This window comes from Nyctereutes procyonoides, unplaced genomic scaffold, assembly GCF_905146905.1.
Source record: "Nyctereutes procyonoides isolate TBG_1078 unplaced genomic scaffold, NYPRO_anot_genome, whole genome shotgun sequence".
In the NCBI taxonomy this organism is placed as follows: Eukaryota; Metazoa; Chordata; class Mammalia; order Carnivora; family Canidae; genus Nyctereutes; species Nyctereutes procyonoides.
In genome coordinates, this window is record NW_026575040.1 from 8,271,618 (window position 1) to 8,287,030 (window position 15,413).

At 37.2% G+C, this 15,413-nt stretch overlaps 1 protein-coding gene across 1 annotated transcript in view; it reads right to left on the bottom strand.

Annotated features, from left to right (window-relative positions):
* Window positions 1-15,413, bottom strand: part of PIAS1 (protein inhibitor of activated STAT 1) — a 117,385-nt gene that overhangs the window by 6,631 nt on the left and 95,341 nt on the right. The window contains exons 9-12 of the mRNA XM_055320102.1: window positions 7,556-7,716; window positions 5,489-5,619; window positions 4,093-4,273; window positions 131-273 (exon numbers count right to left, since the gene is read on the bottom strand). Coding sequence (XP_055176077.1) covers window positions 131-273; window positions 4,093-4,273; window positions 5,489-5,619; window positions 7,556-7,716 — 616 coding nt within the window. The remainder of the gene's footprint in view (window positions 1-130; window positions 274-4,092; window positions 4,274-5,488; window positions 5,620-7,555; window positions 7,717-15,413) is intronic.

Sequence of the window (15,413 nt, forward strand, 5' to 3'; positions counted from 1 at the left end):
CCCAGTTCCCTAGGCCAAGCCACCGCTTTTTCAGTCTTTCCATTCTTCCTTAGACTCACCCAGAGGAAGACTATGTAGATGAAACATATTCATAATGCTATGTGACAAGAGAGAAGAACTGGTGACTCACCTTGTAGGTCATAAGGCATGGGTGTCATGTGGAAAGGATGCCTGTAGTCTTGGATGAGGGATGTATTAATGTAGCTTGTGTCTACAGCAGGGAGGCTCGGGGTGCGGGACACTGGAGATGCTTGATGTGGAAGACTTAATATGCTAGAAGGAAAGGTTCACATAATTTTCATGAGTCAGTTGAACTTCTAAGTTTAACAAGGGACTGCATCTCACAAAATGAATCCTAGGTTTTGTGCTGGAAATAAAAAGACAAGCAAAATAATATATAATTTAGACTATCTTAATTACTAGGAGATAATCTGCATATACAGTAGCGCTTTCCAGGGGCTAAAGGGAGAAATGGATGGGTGCAACAGCATATCCAACATTCATATATACCAAGCTGTCTCACCTACACTTTCTGAATGCACAGAGAAAGCATGACTGAGCCACTTCAGTAAGACATGAGTGAAAGGTATCTATAGCAGCTGCAATTCTGAAAACTTTTAAAAGTAAACACTAGAGTGCTGTCTAGTAAAGTATAGGTAAATCCTCGCAAAGAAAACACATATAGACAAGCCTGGGGGACAGTAGCAATCTGAGCAGTGGAGTTAACACCTGGCCCTCAGACTTGTAAGCTTTATGGAACAGAGACGAAGACAAGGAACTGTTTACCCTGGTGTCTCTAATGCCCTGCACGCTCACCAGCACATTGTTTGCATACAAGGCCTGCTAAATGAATGAAGGCAGCAAGATAAGAAGAGATGCTTCAAAATAAACAGGTGGTGGTGGAGAGGGAGAACAGAACTGAGGGGGGTTATGAGAGGGGAAGAGAACAAAAAGAGGGATTCTGGAAGAACAGCATGAAATGTTTAAGTAGATGAGGAGTTAAACCTTTTTTCTTTTTTAAAAAAGATTTATTCCAGAGAAAGAGAGCAAGCGAGCATGAACAGGTGAGTGAGCAGGGGTGAGAAGATCCCAAGCAGATATCTGAGTGTGTGGAGCCTGACGCGGGGCTTGATCCCATGACTCCAACATCATGACCTGAGCCAAAACCAAGAAGTTGGATGCTTAACCGACTGCACCACCCAGGCGTCCCTAAATCCTTTTACTTTACAAAAAATTAAGTAAAAAGCAAAAAGGAGAAAAAGAAATGAAAAAAAGAAGAACTGAAATGATTTTGAAAAGAAAAAGAAAGAATTCTAATATAGAGTCTAAAAATAAATAAATAAATAAATAGTCTAAACTCTTTAAGGTTAGGACGGTACTTACTCATTTTATTAAGCACAACCACAGAAGGGGCTAATAGGCATGTAAATTATGGAAAGTAAAGAGAAAATAGGGTATAAAGAGGCTGATTTTTGCTTGTAAAACCTATAAAGTACTTGAGTGTGGAGATCAATTTCAATGGTGTAATCCAAGTTCAGAATATTTCAAAAGAGGCCAAGGCTGGATTTTCAGGAATAGAATTCTAGTTATGGCCATCTACCACATTTTTATGAATGAGATATGAAGCATAAAATATACTCTCATCTACCTCATAAAAATGTTTTGTCTAATGGAAACTTAATTAAACCTCCTACATCTATAAAAAGTACCATTTTCCATTAGCTGTCTCTTCTGACAATGCCTAAGGGATTATAAGAGAGAAGAAAGCAGATCAGATATGTTAGTCTTTGAAAACATCTTGGTATACACCACACAGCAAAGGGAATTTCTGGATGAATACTAAACACTCGGTGGCTCAAGACAGTAAAATGTTTTACATTTTCTAGTGTTTGCCTCTAATTCCTAACTGGCAACTTTTCTTTCAATTTTGTGATAATATTCTGAACATGCATTTCCACCTTTACATTGCACAGTAACAAATACAATATGCTTAGGGTTTAAGTTTTTATTTATTGGCTAGTTATTCTTGCAAAATGGCCACTAGTGTTGAATATGGCATTATCCTTCTAAAAATGTCATAAACTTTCAGGTTGCTTGTTTTTACAGGAAAATAGAGAAAGGTCTGGTATTTGTAAATATCATATCTGGATTTAATTGGTTACTCGGAAGCTCAGGAAGTAGTTAATGCATTTAATGTAATTTTTTAAACATAATAAACACACCTGTTTTTGGAAAAACAGCAAAGCAAACATCTAAAGATCTGAAATATTAGATTTCTAAACACTCAAAAGTTTCTTTTAAGGAAAAGTTTATAGTCAAGAGAGCAAAATTATGGCATAGTTTATGTATATATGTATGTGACTACTATAAATATTCTAAAGAGTAGAACGAACTTATACACAATGGTGTATTTAACCCATAAAAAGTATTTATATACTCAGAGATTTATGAAATACCTTTTAATGTTGCAATTATGGCATCTAAAAAAATAATACGATAATATGTGTTTGGCCATAGTATGGTTGGATAATGAATACAAAATATCTCAGAATCAAGATTCTATTGATATTTGTTCTAACTATACCAGCTTCTAGCAATTTGACTTTTCTTTTTCTCCCACTCATATCCATAAAATAAATTGGTGTAATAATAAGGTCAGTCTTATTGGGGAACAGCCATCAAGGTAGGCTTTCATCAGAGGTAAGTCTTCATAAAGTAGGATTTAAAGTAGAATTACTGTTTAGGTAATTTTTTTTTTTTAAGAATGACATTGCTATTAATGTCTTTATTGCTGTCTGATGTGTGCTGATAAGCTACTCTAGAGTGAAAATACCAACTTGTGTAACAGGGTTTTATTGTATTATGAAGATTCCTCAAACAAAGTTTGTTTCTAACAAGCGAGTTATATATTTATCACAATTATGCTTTTACTGTTGCAACTCTTACCTTTCAAATAACTTCAAACATTCTCAAATAGAAGATCTTTCATCTCATCAAACAGTCTCAAACCTGAAAAGGATTTCACTCCAAGCATGAAAATGCCTGCTTTGGGTCTGATGTTAACTCTCTCTCTTGAACCCTGAAATCTTGCAACAATGCCTTCTGTGGACCTTCCTTCTCACTTAACATTCTTTCTTCAGGCACTACTGTTTGTTGGAAGGAGATTTTTTGAATAGCTCCTATTCAGTTCCAATAAGCTACACCATTCTCCTGATACATACCTAAAAAGGGCACACCTATTTCTAGATTTACCTTTAGTGTGCTACAATTGTGCTTTAGTAAAACATGCAATCTCTTTGTTGAGAATCCTTGGTGTGTCTCATGAGGCTGACTCTATTTAAGAGTACACCTAGAGCTAGCTACTTGTTTTACCATCTTCTACAAAATGCTAAACTCTTTAAGGTTAGGACGGTACTTACTCATTTTATTAAGCACAAGGTGTTTTGCCTAAAGTAGATAACAGTGTTTGCTAAACTGAACTGAAGCATAACCAAGGTACATTATTACTGATATGAAACTAATGGGAAATATGGGAAATGAGTCTGCAAAACAAAAAGCACTGTGCCCTGCAACTTCAGTCTGCAACTTCTTTCACTGCCAACTTCAAACACTATGAGGCAGGTTTAAAGCATTCCCCTGGTCTTCCTCTGTTTTCTACTTGAAAGACTCAACTCAGGATTAATCTTACAGCATACATTTCCAGTTTGAGTAAATGTTCTAAATCCTATGAGCAACATTAAGATTCCCTAAGAACTGACGAGGTTTCTCAGTCCCTACTCCTGAATCAGACTTGGGGGAATAGGGGAGTGATGTGTGTTTTAATGAGCCCTCTGGGTGACTCTGCTGTACACCAAAGTTGGAGAACCCCTGTACTAGAGTATCCTTTGGTATGATAAATACTGTATCCAAGGAACTCCTTTAAGGTATTACTCCAGCCCCTCAAGAATATCACACACCTGGGGAAAAGCCAACCTACACTTTGATTACTCAGTTAAGTTTTACAATCATGCATAATCATTTTATTAGGCAGATCTTTTAAATCGTATTGCAAAATTAACTCTCACAATGACTTTTTAAGGTCTCAGCACTTACCCTTTATTATTTAGTGGTGATGTGGGAGATAGGGAAGGACAGGTCCTCTTGGCAGAAGGCTCTTCCTCCTCTTCATCAGAGGAACTGTCTATGGTTAAGTCAATCACCTCTACTTTCTTATTTTTATTTGAGGACTGGTGGTGAGAAGCCACCTGATGCTCCAATGTGGAGCTCAAGCATCCTGTGTGGGAATGATCAAAACACAAGGCAAAAAGGACATATGATACCTCTCTTTTTTCCTCAGTGTGCCTATGGATTAGTTTATCAATTACGGGGTAGGCTTACAATATTGCTGGGGTCTGAGAGTAGCTCCAGTTTCCTAAGCTTAAAACTGCTACTTTATTATTGGTTGTTAAAGATTTTCTTTGTTTGTAAGACAATTCTGAATTATGGCAAACAATCAAAATATATGTCTACTTCAGAATAAAAGCAGTTTGAGGGTAAAGACTATATATTACGTATGTACTAGAGATACTTAAGAAATGTATGGTAATAGCTTCTTTCCAGCAAAAACAACTAAAAATCAGAAAAACAATAATACAATATAAATGAATCTTTCTTTACCAATTACCACTTCAAAAATATGAACTTACAAATGACTTAGTAGATTATGTTACTTTTAAATCTTGTATCCCAGGGACGCCTGGGTAGCTCAGTGGTTGAGTGTTTGCCTTTGGCTTAGGGCGTGATCCCAGAGTCCCAGGATCAGGTTCTGCGTCAGGCTTCCTGCATGGAGCCTGCTTCTCCCCCTGCCTATGTCTCTGCCTCTCTCTCCCTGTGTCTTTCATAAGTAAATAAATACAATCTTTAAAACAAAATAAATCTTGATTCCCCAAATTTTTAAAGTTGGCAAAGTGAATTTAAAAGGAGTTTTACTACTTCTGAACATTCTTTAAAAATATTTTATTTATTTATTTGACAGAGAGAGAACAAGCAGAGTGAGTGGCAGGCAGAGGGAGAGGGAGAAGCAGGCTTCCCAATGAGCAGGGAGCCCCGAAGTGGGGCTCAATCCCAGGAACCCAGGATCATGACCTAAGGCAAAGGCAGACGCTTAACCGACTGAGGCACCTAGATGCCCTCTACTTCTGAACATTTAGTCAATAATTTAATAATAGTTTTTGAGCTACCCATGAACTGCTGAGTTTTTCAGAAGTGTATACTTTTTTTAAAAGGTTTTTTTTTCCCCCAGTAATTGCTACACCCAACGCGAGGCTCAAACTTACAAATCCGAGATCAAGAAAGTCACATGCTTTGCTGAGCTGAGCCAGCCAGGTGCTCCCGGAAATATATACGTTTTAATACTGAAAAGCAGGGCTAGCAGCGCTAAACCGCTACTGAAAGCTGGCTCCCCCAACGCAGGGAGACTGCCCCACCCTTCTGGAAAACCAGCACTCACCATCAACTCCATTGTACGAGGCAGAGACTTCCTGTACTTCCTTTTTTGATCTCATAGGTGCCCAAGAGCCATCTTCCTTAAACTGTATCTCATCGCAGTCTGTACAGTACTTTAGGATTTCCATAAACAAGCTACAAAAAACATGTGGTCTTTTGAATATCACATTGTATATGAAAACAGGCTAAAGTACTGCTGTTCAAAAAACATTGCGACCTCCAATGTTTTGTACACGTATAGATGAGAAAGAAGAAAGAATAGACAAGTTGTATTTGTTCTTAAAACCTATATTGGGGAAATATTACTTAGATTATGAGTACCTTATACAAGGTACCTTATATAACCATGAAAAATGAGGTTTTCAAATATTTTAATACTGTGGGAAAATATTTCATAGGAAAGTGGGAAGAGGCCAAGAAAATAAAATTCTACATTGTAAAAATAAGATTCTGTGGGCGAATGGTATACAAAGAGCAGTTATTTCTGAGTGGTGACATCATGACTATTTCTTTTTCTCCTTTATATTCTTGTGCATTGTCCAAATTGTCTACAATAAGCGTATCTTATTGAAGCAATACATACAAAATATGTACTGAATGTTACCTCTCCTTGAAAAATATGCAGATATTAAGAAATGAAATTTGCAAAAAATATGTAAAACTGTCCAATTCTGAAATGAAGCCAAAGGATAAAAAATATTAATACGGTACAATCCAGTCAGAAAATACATCAGAAAGCCCTTTTATTTTCCTATGTTTTCCCATTTTTCTTTAGATGTGTATATAAATACATGTATGCGGATACGGCTTTTAAAATAAAAAAGGAAAAAATTGATGGAGCACTATACAGCGCTGGTAAAGTATTACTCAATTTATTTTATTATTATTATTTTTTAAATATTTTATTTATTTTTAAATGAGAGACAGAGGGGGGAGGGGCAGAGACACAGGCAGAGGGAGAAGCAGGTTCCATGCAGGGAGCCTGACATGGGACTCGATCTTGGGTCTCCAGATCAGGCCTGGGATAAAGGCGGCGCTAAACCGCTGAGCCACCCGGGCTGCCCAGTATTACTCAATTTAGATTTATTAATGATCACCGTCATTTCTCAATGATTAAATGTAAAACATTTAAGTGACACATTTACGTTTTTCCCATGATTGGTCTGCTATTTTTCAAGCTCGAGGTGACACTATAATGCTAAATGTATCCCCTTCCTAATAGTATATCTTCAGACTCCTAGATTTTCTCAAATGCTGTAGGTAAGCTGCCTTAAGTGTTTTGCTGGAAGTATAGGAACTGTCAAGAAGATCCTTCTTTCCGCAATTTATTTTTGTTCAGTGGCAAAAAGGACTAGGAAGGAGGCTAGTGGATAAGGGGTACATTTAGAGAAACATTCCAAGATGTCTGGAAAGAGAGATAAAACATAAGAGTGTTAAAAAAAAAAAAGAGAGAGAGAGACTGTTATGACTGTTATGATGCTGTAGGTGAACAAGAAAGACAAAGACAAGTATTTCAGAGGAAACTGAGAAACCAAGAAAGCTGCTATTCAGCATGCTGATCAGTTTAGGCAGTCTTTACAGTGGGGAATAGGTATGATGAACCATGACTGAAGCAAGAGAAAAATCTGCAAAAACAGGTTAACTTCCACTAAAAAGTCCAATTTGGGTGAGCTTAAGTTAACCAGAGTTTCACAGTGCTTTCACTCTTTCTCTAAGGTCTGCATGGCTTGGGGTAGATGGATTCATGTGAGAAAAAGGTGTAAGCATACCCTGCTCAGAACCAATGGTACTTTAAATGTAAAAGTAAGAAGACACAAATGGTAAAGGATGCCCTTCCCAAATAGGAGGATGTCAGTTTTTTTTTATTTATTTTTTTAGGATGTCAGTTTAAAAAGGAAAAATACTCGTGATAGTACTTACTTTGAAAAGTATGAATTTCTAGAATCAAGAAAATCCTAAAAATATATTACTCAGAAAACACTACCTGTAGAATTTTCAACCTAAACCTGGTTGGATAACAAATCCAGATAACAGATGGCCATTCCACGGTAAACACTTTAAATTGACATACCCATCAATAATAAGGTGTTCGTACGGAGCCTTCTTATCACAGACAGGACAAACCCAGGTTGGTTTTTTCTCATTCATCTGAATATAAAGAGTTGCATCAAAACACTGCAGATGAGAACATGTCAGGGCCCGACATGGAATTGTCAGCCGCATTTTACCAAGCTTTAAAAGAGGGAGACAAAAGTAAATATTAGACAACTGTTATTCAATTTAAGTTTTGATAAAAATCTCCTGAAACACAGTACGTATGTATTCTAACTTAAAGCATATTATATTTACTTTCTGTCAATATGGAGGAACATTACACACATTTTCTATGAAACCTACATGTTAAAAAATTATACTATATCTTTAGATATTAAACACAGTGACTATGGAAGTCTACAGCAAGGGTTATTCCCACCCTCATCCCCAAGCTCACAGATCAGCTTACGGAGTAAAGAATCATGAACTCCTTAAAATGATATGCAAAATTCTGTAAGTTTGTGCATTTCCCTAGGGATAGCATTTTAAGATTTTTAAAATTTATTCATTTGAAAGAGAGAGAGAGGGAAAGAAAGAGAGTATGCACACACAAGTGCACGAGTGTGGGAGGGAGGGGCAGAGCAGGAAGGAGATGCATACTCCCCACTTAGCAGGGGGTCCAATGCTGGGGCTCAACCCCAACCCCGGGATCACGATCTGAGGCCAAAGCAGACCCTTAACCGACTGACCCATACAGGTGCCCCACCAAATTCTTAGAGTAGTCTGTGATCCAGAAAAGTTTAAGAATCACTTTACTAGGGATTTGGGAAGTGGAAAAAAAAACAATGTCTTATTAAATACTACAGGATACAGATATAAAGACATTCACCGTGATCTCTGAATGACAGCGGTTCACAGGTCAAAACAGAACGAAGGGCAAGCACTCCCCAGGATGTTTGGCACAGTTGCCAAATGGCAGCTCCGAGACAGAAGTCAAGAGTGTGCACTCTGTATTTCTTCCCTCACGGGCCACACCATCAGAGACAATTCAGCAAACATCCCTTAGACCTCTAGCATGTCCACCATGTTATGAGACTTTCTCTTCTCACCTTGAAATGTTGCTTAGGCTGAGGTTAAGTAGAACCTGTCCCATGAAAAATGAAACCTACTTCATCCAGTCCCTGAGCTGCTGCTAGCTTGGGCCCAGGGGACAGACACTGCACTGAGAGCTGTCCCATCACAGCTCCTTCCCTGGAGGTCACCTCACAGAGTGCAGCTGGGTTACCACCATGGGGCCCTGGTAAGCAACTATGGCCATACAGTAGAGAAGTTATCTACTTTGAATAACCACACTGTTTGCTAACCAGGAAAAGATTTCTCACATACTTGCGAACTTGAAAAACAAAAAGGCTTGAAAAGGATATGAGTTAGATGAGGAAAAAAGGAGGAAAAGGATTTTGGCTAAGAATTTCAGGGAAATGTGCAATTTCCTACTCTACCAAGGAAATTAAGTGTCATTTGTGGCCTTAAATTATTGTTCTGGTACCAATGATTTACTGTTACTCTAGGAAAGCCACTTAACCTTTCTGGGCCTCTTTTTCTATCTCCAAAGTAACACTGTTTCCTCCTTACTTCAACAGGATGTACTGATGAAGAATAAAACAGGACCCAGACTGTGCTATAAGCTTGTGAGAAGGAGTAATGCCAACTTAGAGTGTCAGAAGTTTGGACAGGAAAGACAGACAGAAAACTGACAGCTCCCTTCTCTGGGTGCCCAACTCTACCCTGTGCATGACTAGGTACTACTTGTTTATATATGTGTTTCCTCCTACGAGATGTACTGCTATACATCAGACTTGGTTCCTTATTCCTGGCACTTGGAACTGTATGTGCTACACAGCAGGAAGATGGTCATGTGTGTGGACTAATAATGCCTTGGCTGTACTTCACTGACAGGCTCTAGGATGGACCGGACCACTCATGGAGTGTGGGGGGCTGTATGCAGTACTTTATGAGGCAATTCAGAGTATGAATTCTGGAGTCAGACTACCTAAATTTGAATTTACTTACTGTGGGAATCCTGAATCTCATTTAGTCTCCCCGAGTCTAGCTTTGTAAAATGGCGATAAAAATACCATCTATGTCATAAGATTGTGGGATTTAAATTATGTTATGTTTATTGTATACTGCCTGACATATAGTAAACTAGTGCTCAATGTATGTCACCTATTATAATTAAAGTACAGAAACATTATCTGTTTCAAATTACTTTGTAAGCTAGTAGGAGACACACCCACATCTCAGCTCAGCCGTTCTTCCATTCTAGCTCACCTAATATTTAACAACTCTTTCCTCTATTCTACTCCATTCAACTTTTATGATTTGATTTATATGAGCACCTGATGAAAAGGCAAAAAAGAACAAAGCAGTTCTTATAACACAAGAATCATCTATTTACTGTCAGCCAAAACACATTGCATTATTCCAGAAATATTTTCCAAATAACAATCTGCTTGGTGGTGTTAAATTAAATTTTTATATCTGAAAGCAGACCTTCACTTACCTGAAGTGTAAATTCCTACTGAGCAGGTATTTTTGCTACTGCCTAAATACTAAGTAGAGAAATCACTGGCTGGAAAATCCTATACAAATACAGTAATCATAGACAAAGTCCACGAATTGCAGAATTAGTAGGCCATTTTGGATAGCTTATGAAGACAGCGGATAAGAAGGTAAGACATAAAGTCTGATTCAGAATCCAAGCCATAGGCTGTAGAATGTACACTCTGAAAAGTTATTCTTTTCTCTACACAATCATCTCACAGACTTTCCTCCATCTAAGCCTCACTTGTCAGCTCATCTTTTTGGTGAGAGAGCTACTTTCAGGGCCTGATGATCAGCCACACTTGACAAATTTACCCAGAGTTTTAAGGAACATTGCTATGTGAAGGATGCAGGAAAGACATTTATAAATGGTTACAGAAAAGGAAAAGTTCACTTCCAAATGAGCTGTTTATTAGCTGTCACACAAATGCTTTGCTTCCCAGAATCACTAAGTAATAAGTGTTTTATGATAATACTCCTCATATTTCTGATTTTAAAAAGTTTCTAAATCCTAAACACTTATCTACAAATGGATACTGATTAACATGGTATCAGGAAGAAAGCAGAGTTTTAAACATCTTCATAATTACCAATTTCCCTTTTTCTGTCATAGGGCATCAACCCCCAAACAAGTCTCCCAATGCCACTAAATTTACTATAACATAATAGTACTATTTAGTAACTGAGGAGGCTGCAAAAGAAAATACCCTACACCTAGATATGTTGAAACTAGCTTACATCAAAAGGGCCCTAAAAAGTCAAGAAAATGTATTTTTTCCTTGTAAAAAGAAAGGATATCAAGATATCAAGAATAATTTCACAACTTCTTCATTATCATCATCAGTATTTCATAAATAAATTTCCAAGGATTTTTTTTTCTTCTATCAACTCCAAGTCATTTGTATAGAAGTTCATAGGTCTGGGGAGTATTTCACAAAGTAGGTTCTTAACATTCCTCCAGTTGTATTTTTTTTGAAAGATTTATTTATTTTAGAGAAAGTGAGAGTGCGCACAAGTAGGGAAACAGGAGAATCGGAAGCAGACACCTCACTGATCATAGAGCTAGATGCAGGGACAACGAACACAAGGCTCAATCTCACAACCCTGAGATCGTGACATGAGCCAAAACCAAGAGTTGGATGCTCAACCAACTGAGCCACCCAGGAGCCCCTCTTCCAGCTGTATTTTTAATAAATCAGAACTAAAAAATACCTAAAGAGCAAAAACATTTCTAATTATTTTCATTGCCTTTAGCTAAATGGTACACAAACAACAGGAACTAATTTATTTTGAGCTGTGTATATCACAAGGGCAATTCAAATGCACAGTCAGATATCATATTTACATAGTTCAAAGAGAACAAATCTCTTTTATTATTCTATAAATTTGATATATAGAGGAGTTGTCGTTACCAAGTTCTACTTTTTGGAGTAAAAACATACCTAAAATATATTGTCTTAATGTTCCAGGATAATTGTAAAGGGATTTTCCCTTCGGCCAAATAGAAATCCATAAAAGTATTACAATTATGGATTTTACATATATAGTTGTTTTTTCTATAATCTGAATTTTAAAAGCAGATGTCAATTTAAAATGAACTGCTAAAGCTGTTGAAACTAAAAAAGGGAGGAAATGGGGGCGATAAGGTAAGAAACATTAAAGTTGGCCCATTATTAAGAGGTGCAACAGGCAAAACATGATTAATATTTTCTAATAAGACGGGGGAGCCCTGGTGGCTCAGAGGGTTAGTGCCACCTTCAGCCCAGGGTGTGATCCTGGAGACCGGGGATCAAGTCCCACATCAGGCTCCCTGCATGGAGCCTGCTTCTCCCTCTGCCTGTGTCTCTGCCTCTCTCTCTGTATTTCTCATGAATAAATAAATAAAATCTTTAAAAATATATGTATATTTTCTAATAAGATAAAGATCACCTGAACTATAAAATCCAAAACTAGTTCTCTAAGTAAAAACGCCAAGATTTATAGTACAGTGCTTATCTATATGAATAAATGCTTCATCTAATGATATAAACATCACATACATTAGAACAATTGTAAACACTTTTAAAAGGAGACTGCAGAAAAACAAGACTTCTTCCAGTGATTTAAATGGAAAATGAAGCTTCTGCACTTTACTAAATTTCTCAGTCTCTGAACTGGTATCTTCTAATGGAATGGGATGGTAAAAAATCACATGAAGGAGGAAAATTAGATACCAAGGGTCTGGGGGAAGGAGGGTAGGATAAACAGGTTACCATTTTTTTTTTTTTTTTAATCTTTGTCTTCTTCCTACCTTCCACTTCCTTGGTCTGTGAGCCATTTTCCTAATGTTAAAAAAATGCCAGCTTCCTTTACACTATAATCTGTTATAACATTTATCTTAATGTTCTTACTTAAGAACCCACCCCATGACTCTGGTCTGTATTTTCTATCGTGGTAAAAACATGTAATATTAAATTTACCACCTTAACCATTTTGAAGCATTCAATTCAGTAGTGTTAAGTATATTCACCTTGTCGTGCAAGAGACTTCTTGAACTTTTTCATCTTCTAACGCTGAAACTTGATATCCACTAACACTAATTCCCCCTCCCCCCTAGTCCTTGGTAACCACCTTTTATTTTGTTTCTATGGTCTTGACTGCTTTAGATACTTCATATGAATGGAATCACAGTGCTTATGTTCTTGTGACTGGCTTATTTGTTTATCAGAATGATTTAGAGGTTCATCCATGTTGTAGCATAGGACATGGCTTTCTTCTTTTTAAATGTTGCATAGTATTCCACTGTATATACATATTTACCAGATTTTCTTTATCCATTCATCTCTCAATATACATTTGGGTTGCTTCTACCTCTTAGCTATTGTGAATAATGTTGTAATGAACATAGGTGCACAAATTTTCTCTTTAGAGATCCTGCTTTGAATTCTTTTGAATATATACCCAGAGGAGGAACTACTGGAGCATATGGCAAAACTTTTTTTTTTACTTTTTTGGAGAAACTTCCACACTGTTTTCCAAAATGGCTGCAGCATTTTACATTCCCTCCAACAGTGTACAAGGGTTCGTTCCAGTGTGTTTACATCCTCACCAACATTTGGTATCTACTCTTCTTTGGATAGTGGCCATCCTGATGGGTATGAAATTAATAATTCATGTGGATTTTATTTGCATTTCCTTAGTGATTTGCAATGGAGAACATCTTTCCATGTGTTTGTGGCCATTTGTAAATCTTCTTTGGAGAAATGTCTATTCAAGTCCTTTGCCCATTTTCCAATCAGGTTGTTTGTTATTGTTGAGCTGGAGAAGTTTCTTATATATATATTTTTAAGATTTTATTTATTTATTCAGGAGAGACATAGAGAGAGGCAGAAACACAGGCAGAGGGAGAAGCAGGCTCCATGCAGGGAGCCCGATGTGGGACTTGATCCTGGGACTCCAGGATCATGCCTTGAGCCGAAGGCAGATACTTAACCGCTGAGCCACCCAGGCATCCCAAGTTTCTTATATTGTTAACCTCTTATCAGATATATGATTTGCAATGATCTCCCATTCCATAGGTTGTCTTTTAACTCTCATATTTTTTTTGACATGCAGAAGATTTTAAGTTTGGTATAGTCCTTCTATTTTTGCTTTGCTACTTACATTTTTGGTGTTATGCCCAAGAAATCACTGTGAAATTCAATCAAACTATCCCCCTACATTTTCTTCTAAGAGTTTAAAAGTTTAAGGTCTTTAATTCATTTTGAGTTACTTTTTTACATGTGGTATAAAGGCCCAACTTCCTTACTTTGCATTTAAATACCCAGTTTTCCAGACACCATTTGTTGAAGAGACTTTTTTCCCCCTTGCATAGTCTTGGCACCCCTGTTGAAAGGTAACTTGGTCCATAAATGCAAGAGTCTGTTTCTGGGTTCCCTATTCCATTATTATAGTCAACACTATTTGTCTTTATTTCTGTACCACATCATATTAACCATAATTACTGTTGCTTTGTAGTATGTTTTGAAATCAGGGAATGTGAAGCTCAAACTTTGTTCTCATTAAAATATTGTTTTTGGCTCTCTGGGGTCCTTTGAGATTCCACAGGAATTTCAGGATTATTTTTTCCTATTTCTGCAAAAAATGCCATTGGGATTCTGATAGGGATTGCACTGTATCTGTAAATCACTTCGGGTAGTACAGATATTTTAACAATATTCAGCTTTCCGATCCATGAACCTGGGATGTCTTTCCATTTATTTATGTCTTCTTTAATTTCCTTCAGCAATGTTTTATAGTTTTCAGTGTACAAATCTTATTTCTTGATTAAGGCTATTATGGAGTATTTTATTATTTTTGATGCTGTTGTAAGTGGAACTGTTTTCTAAATTTCCATTCTGGATTGTTTACTGTTAGCGTTTAGAAATACAACTAAGTTTGTATTTTGATTTTGTATCCTGCAACTCTGCTGATTTTGTTTTTATGTGGAATCTTTAGGGTTTTCTACATAAAAGACCATGACATCTATGAACAGAGATTATTTTACTTCCTTTCCGATTTTTAGGTCTTATTTCTTTTATTTGTATAATTGCCCTGGCCAGAATTTCCAGTACTCTGTTGAACAGCAGTAGTGAGAAGGTGGGCATTCTTGTCCTATTGAGTATCATGTGTGCTGTCGGCTTTTTATATATGGCTTTTATTATGCTGCAGAAGCTTCCTTCTATTCCTAGTTAGTTGAGTGTTTTTTATAATGAAAGAGCATTGAACTTTGCAAAATCCTTTTTTTCCATCAATTGAGATAATCATGTGGTTTTGTCCTTCATTTTGTTAATGTGGTATATTACAATGATTGATTTTTTTTTAAATTTTTATTTATTTGAGAGAGAGGGAGGGAGGGAGGGCATGAATGGTGGGGAGGGGCAGAGGAAGAAGCAGACTCCCTGCTGACTAGGGAGCCCAACTTGGGACTCAATCCCCTGGCCCAAAGATCATGACCTGAGCAAAGGGCAGACACTTAACCGACTGAGCCACCCAGACACTCCACAGATTGATTTTTGTATGCTGAACCATCTTTACATTCCAGCTACAAATCCTAACAACTGGTCATGGTGTGTGATTTTTTTAATGGTTTGGTTTCATCTGGTTTGGGGATCAGGGAAATGCTGGATTCAGAGAATGAGTTTGGAAGTATTCCCTGGTTCCTCAATTATTTGGAAGAGTCTGAAAAGGATTGGTGTTAAATGTATTTTAAACATAAGGTAGGGAGGTGGATGGGTGGCTAGGCGGCTTAGTGCCTGCCTTTGGCTCAGGGC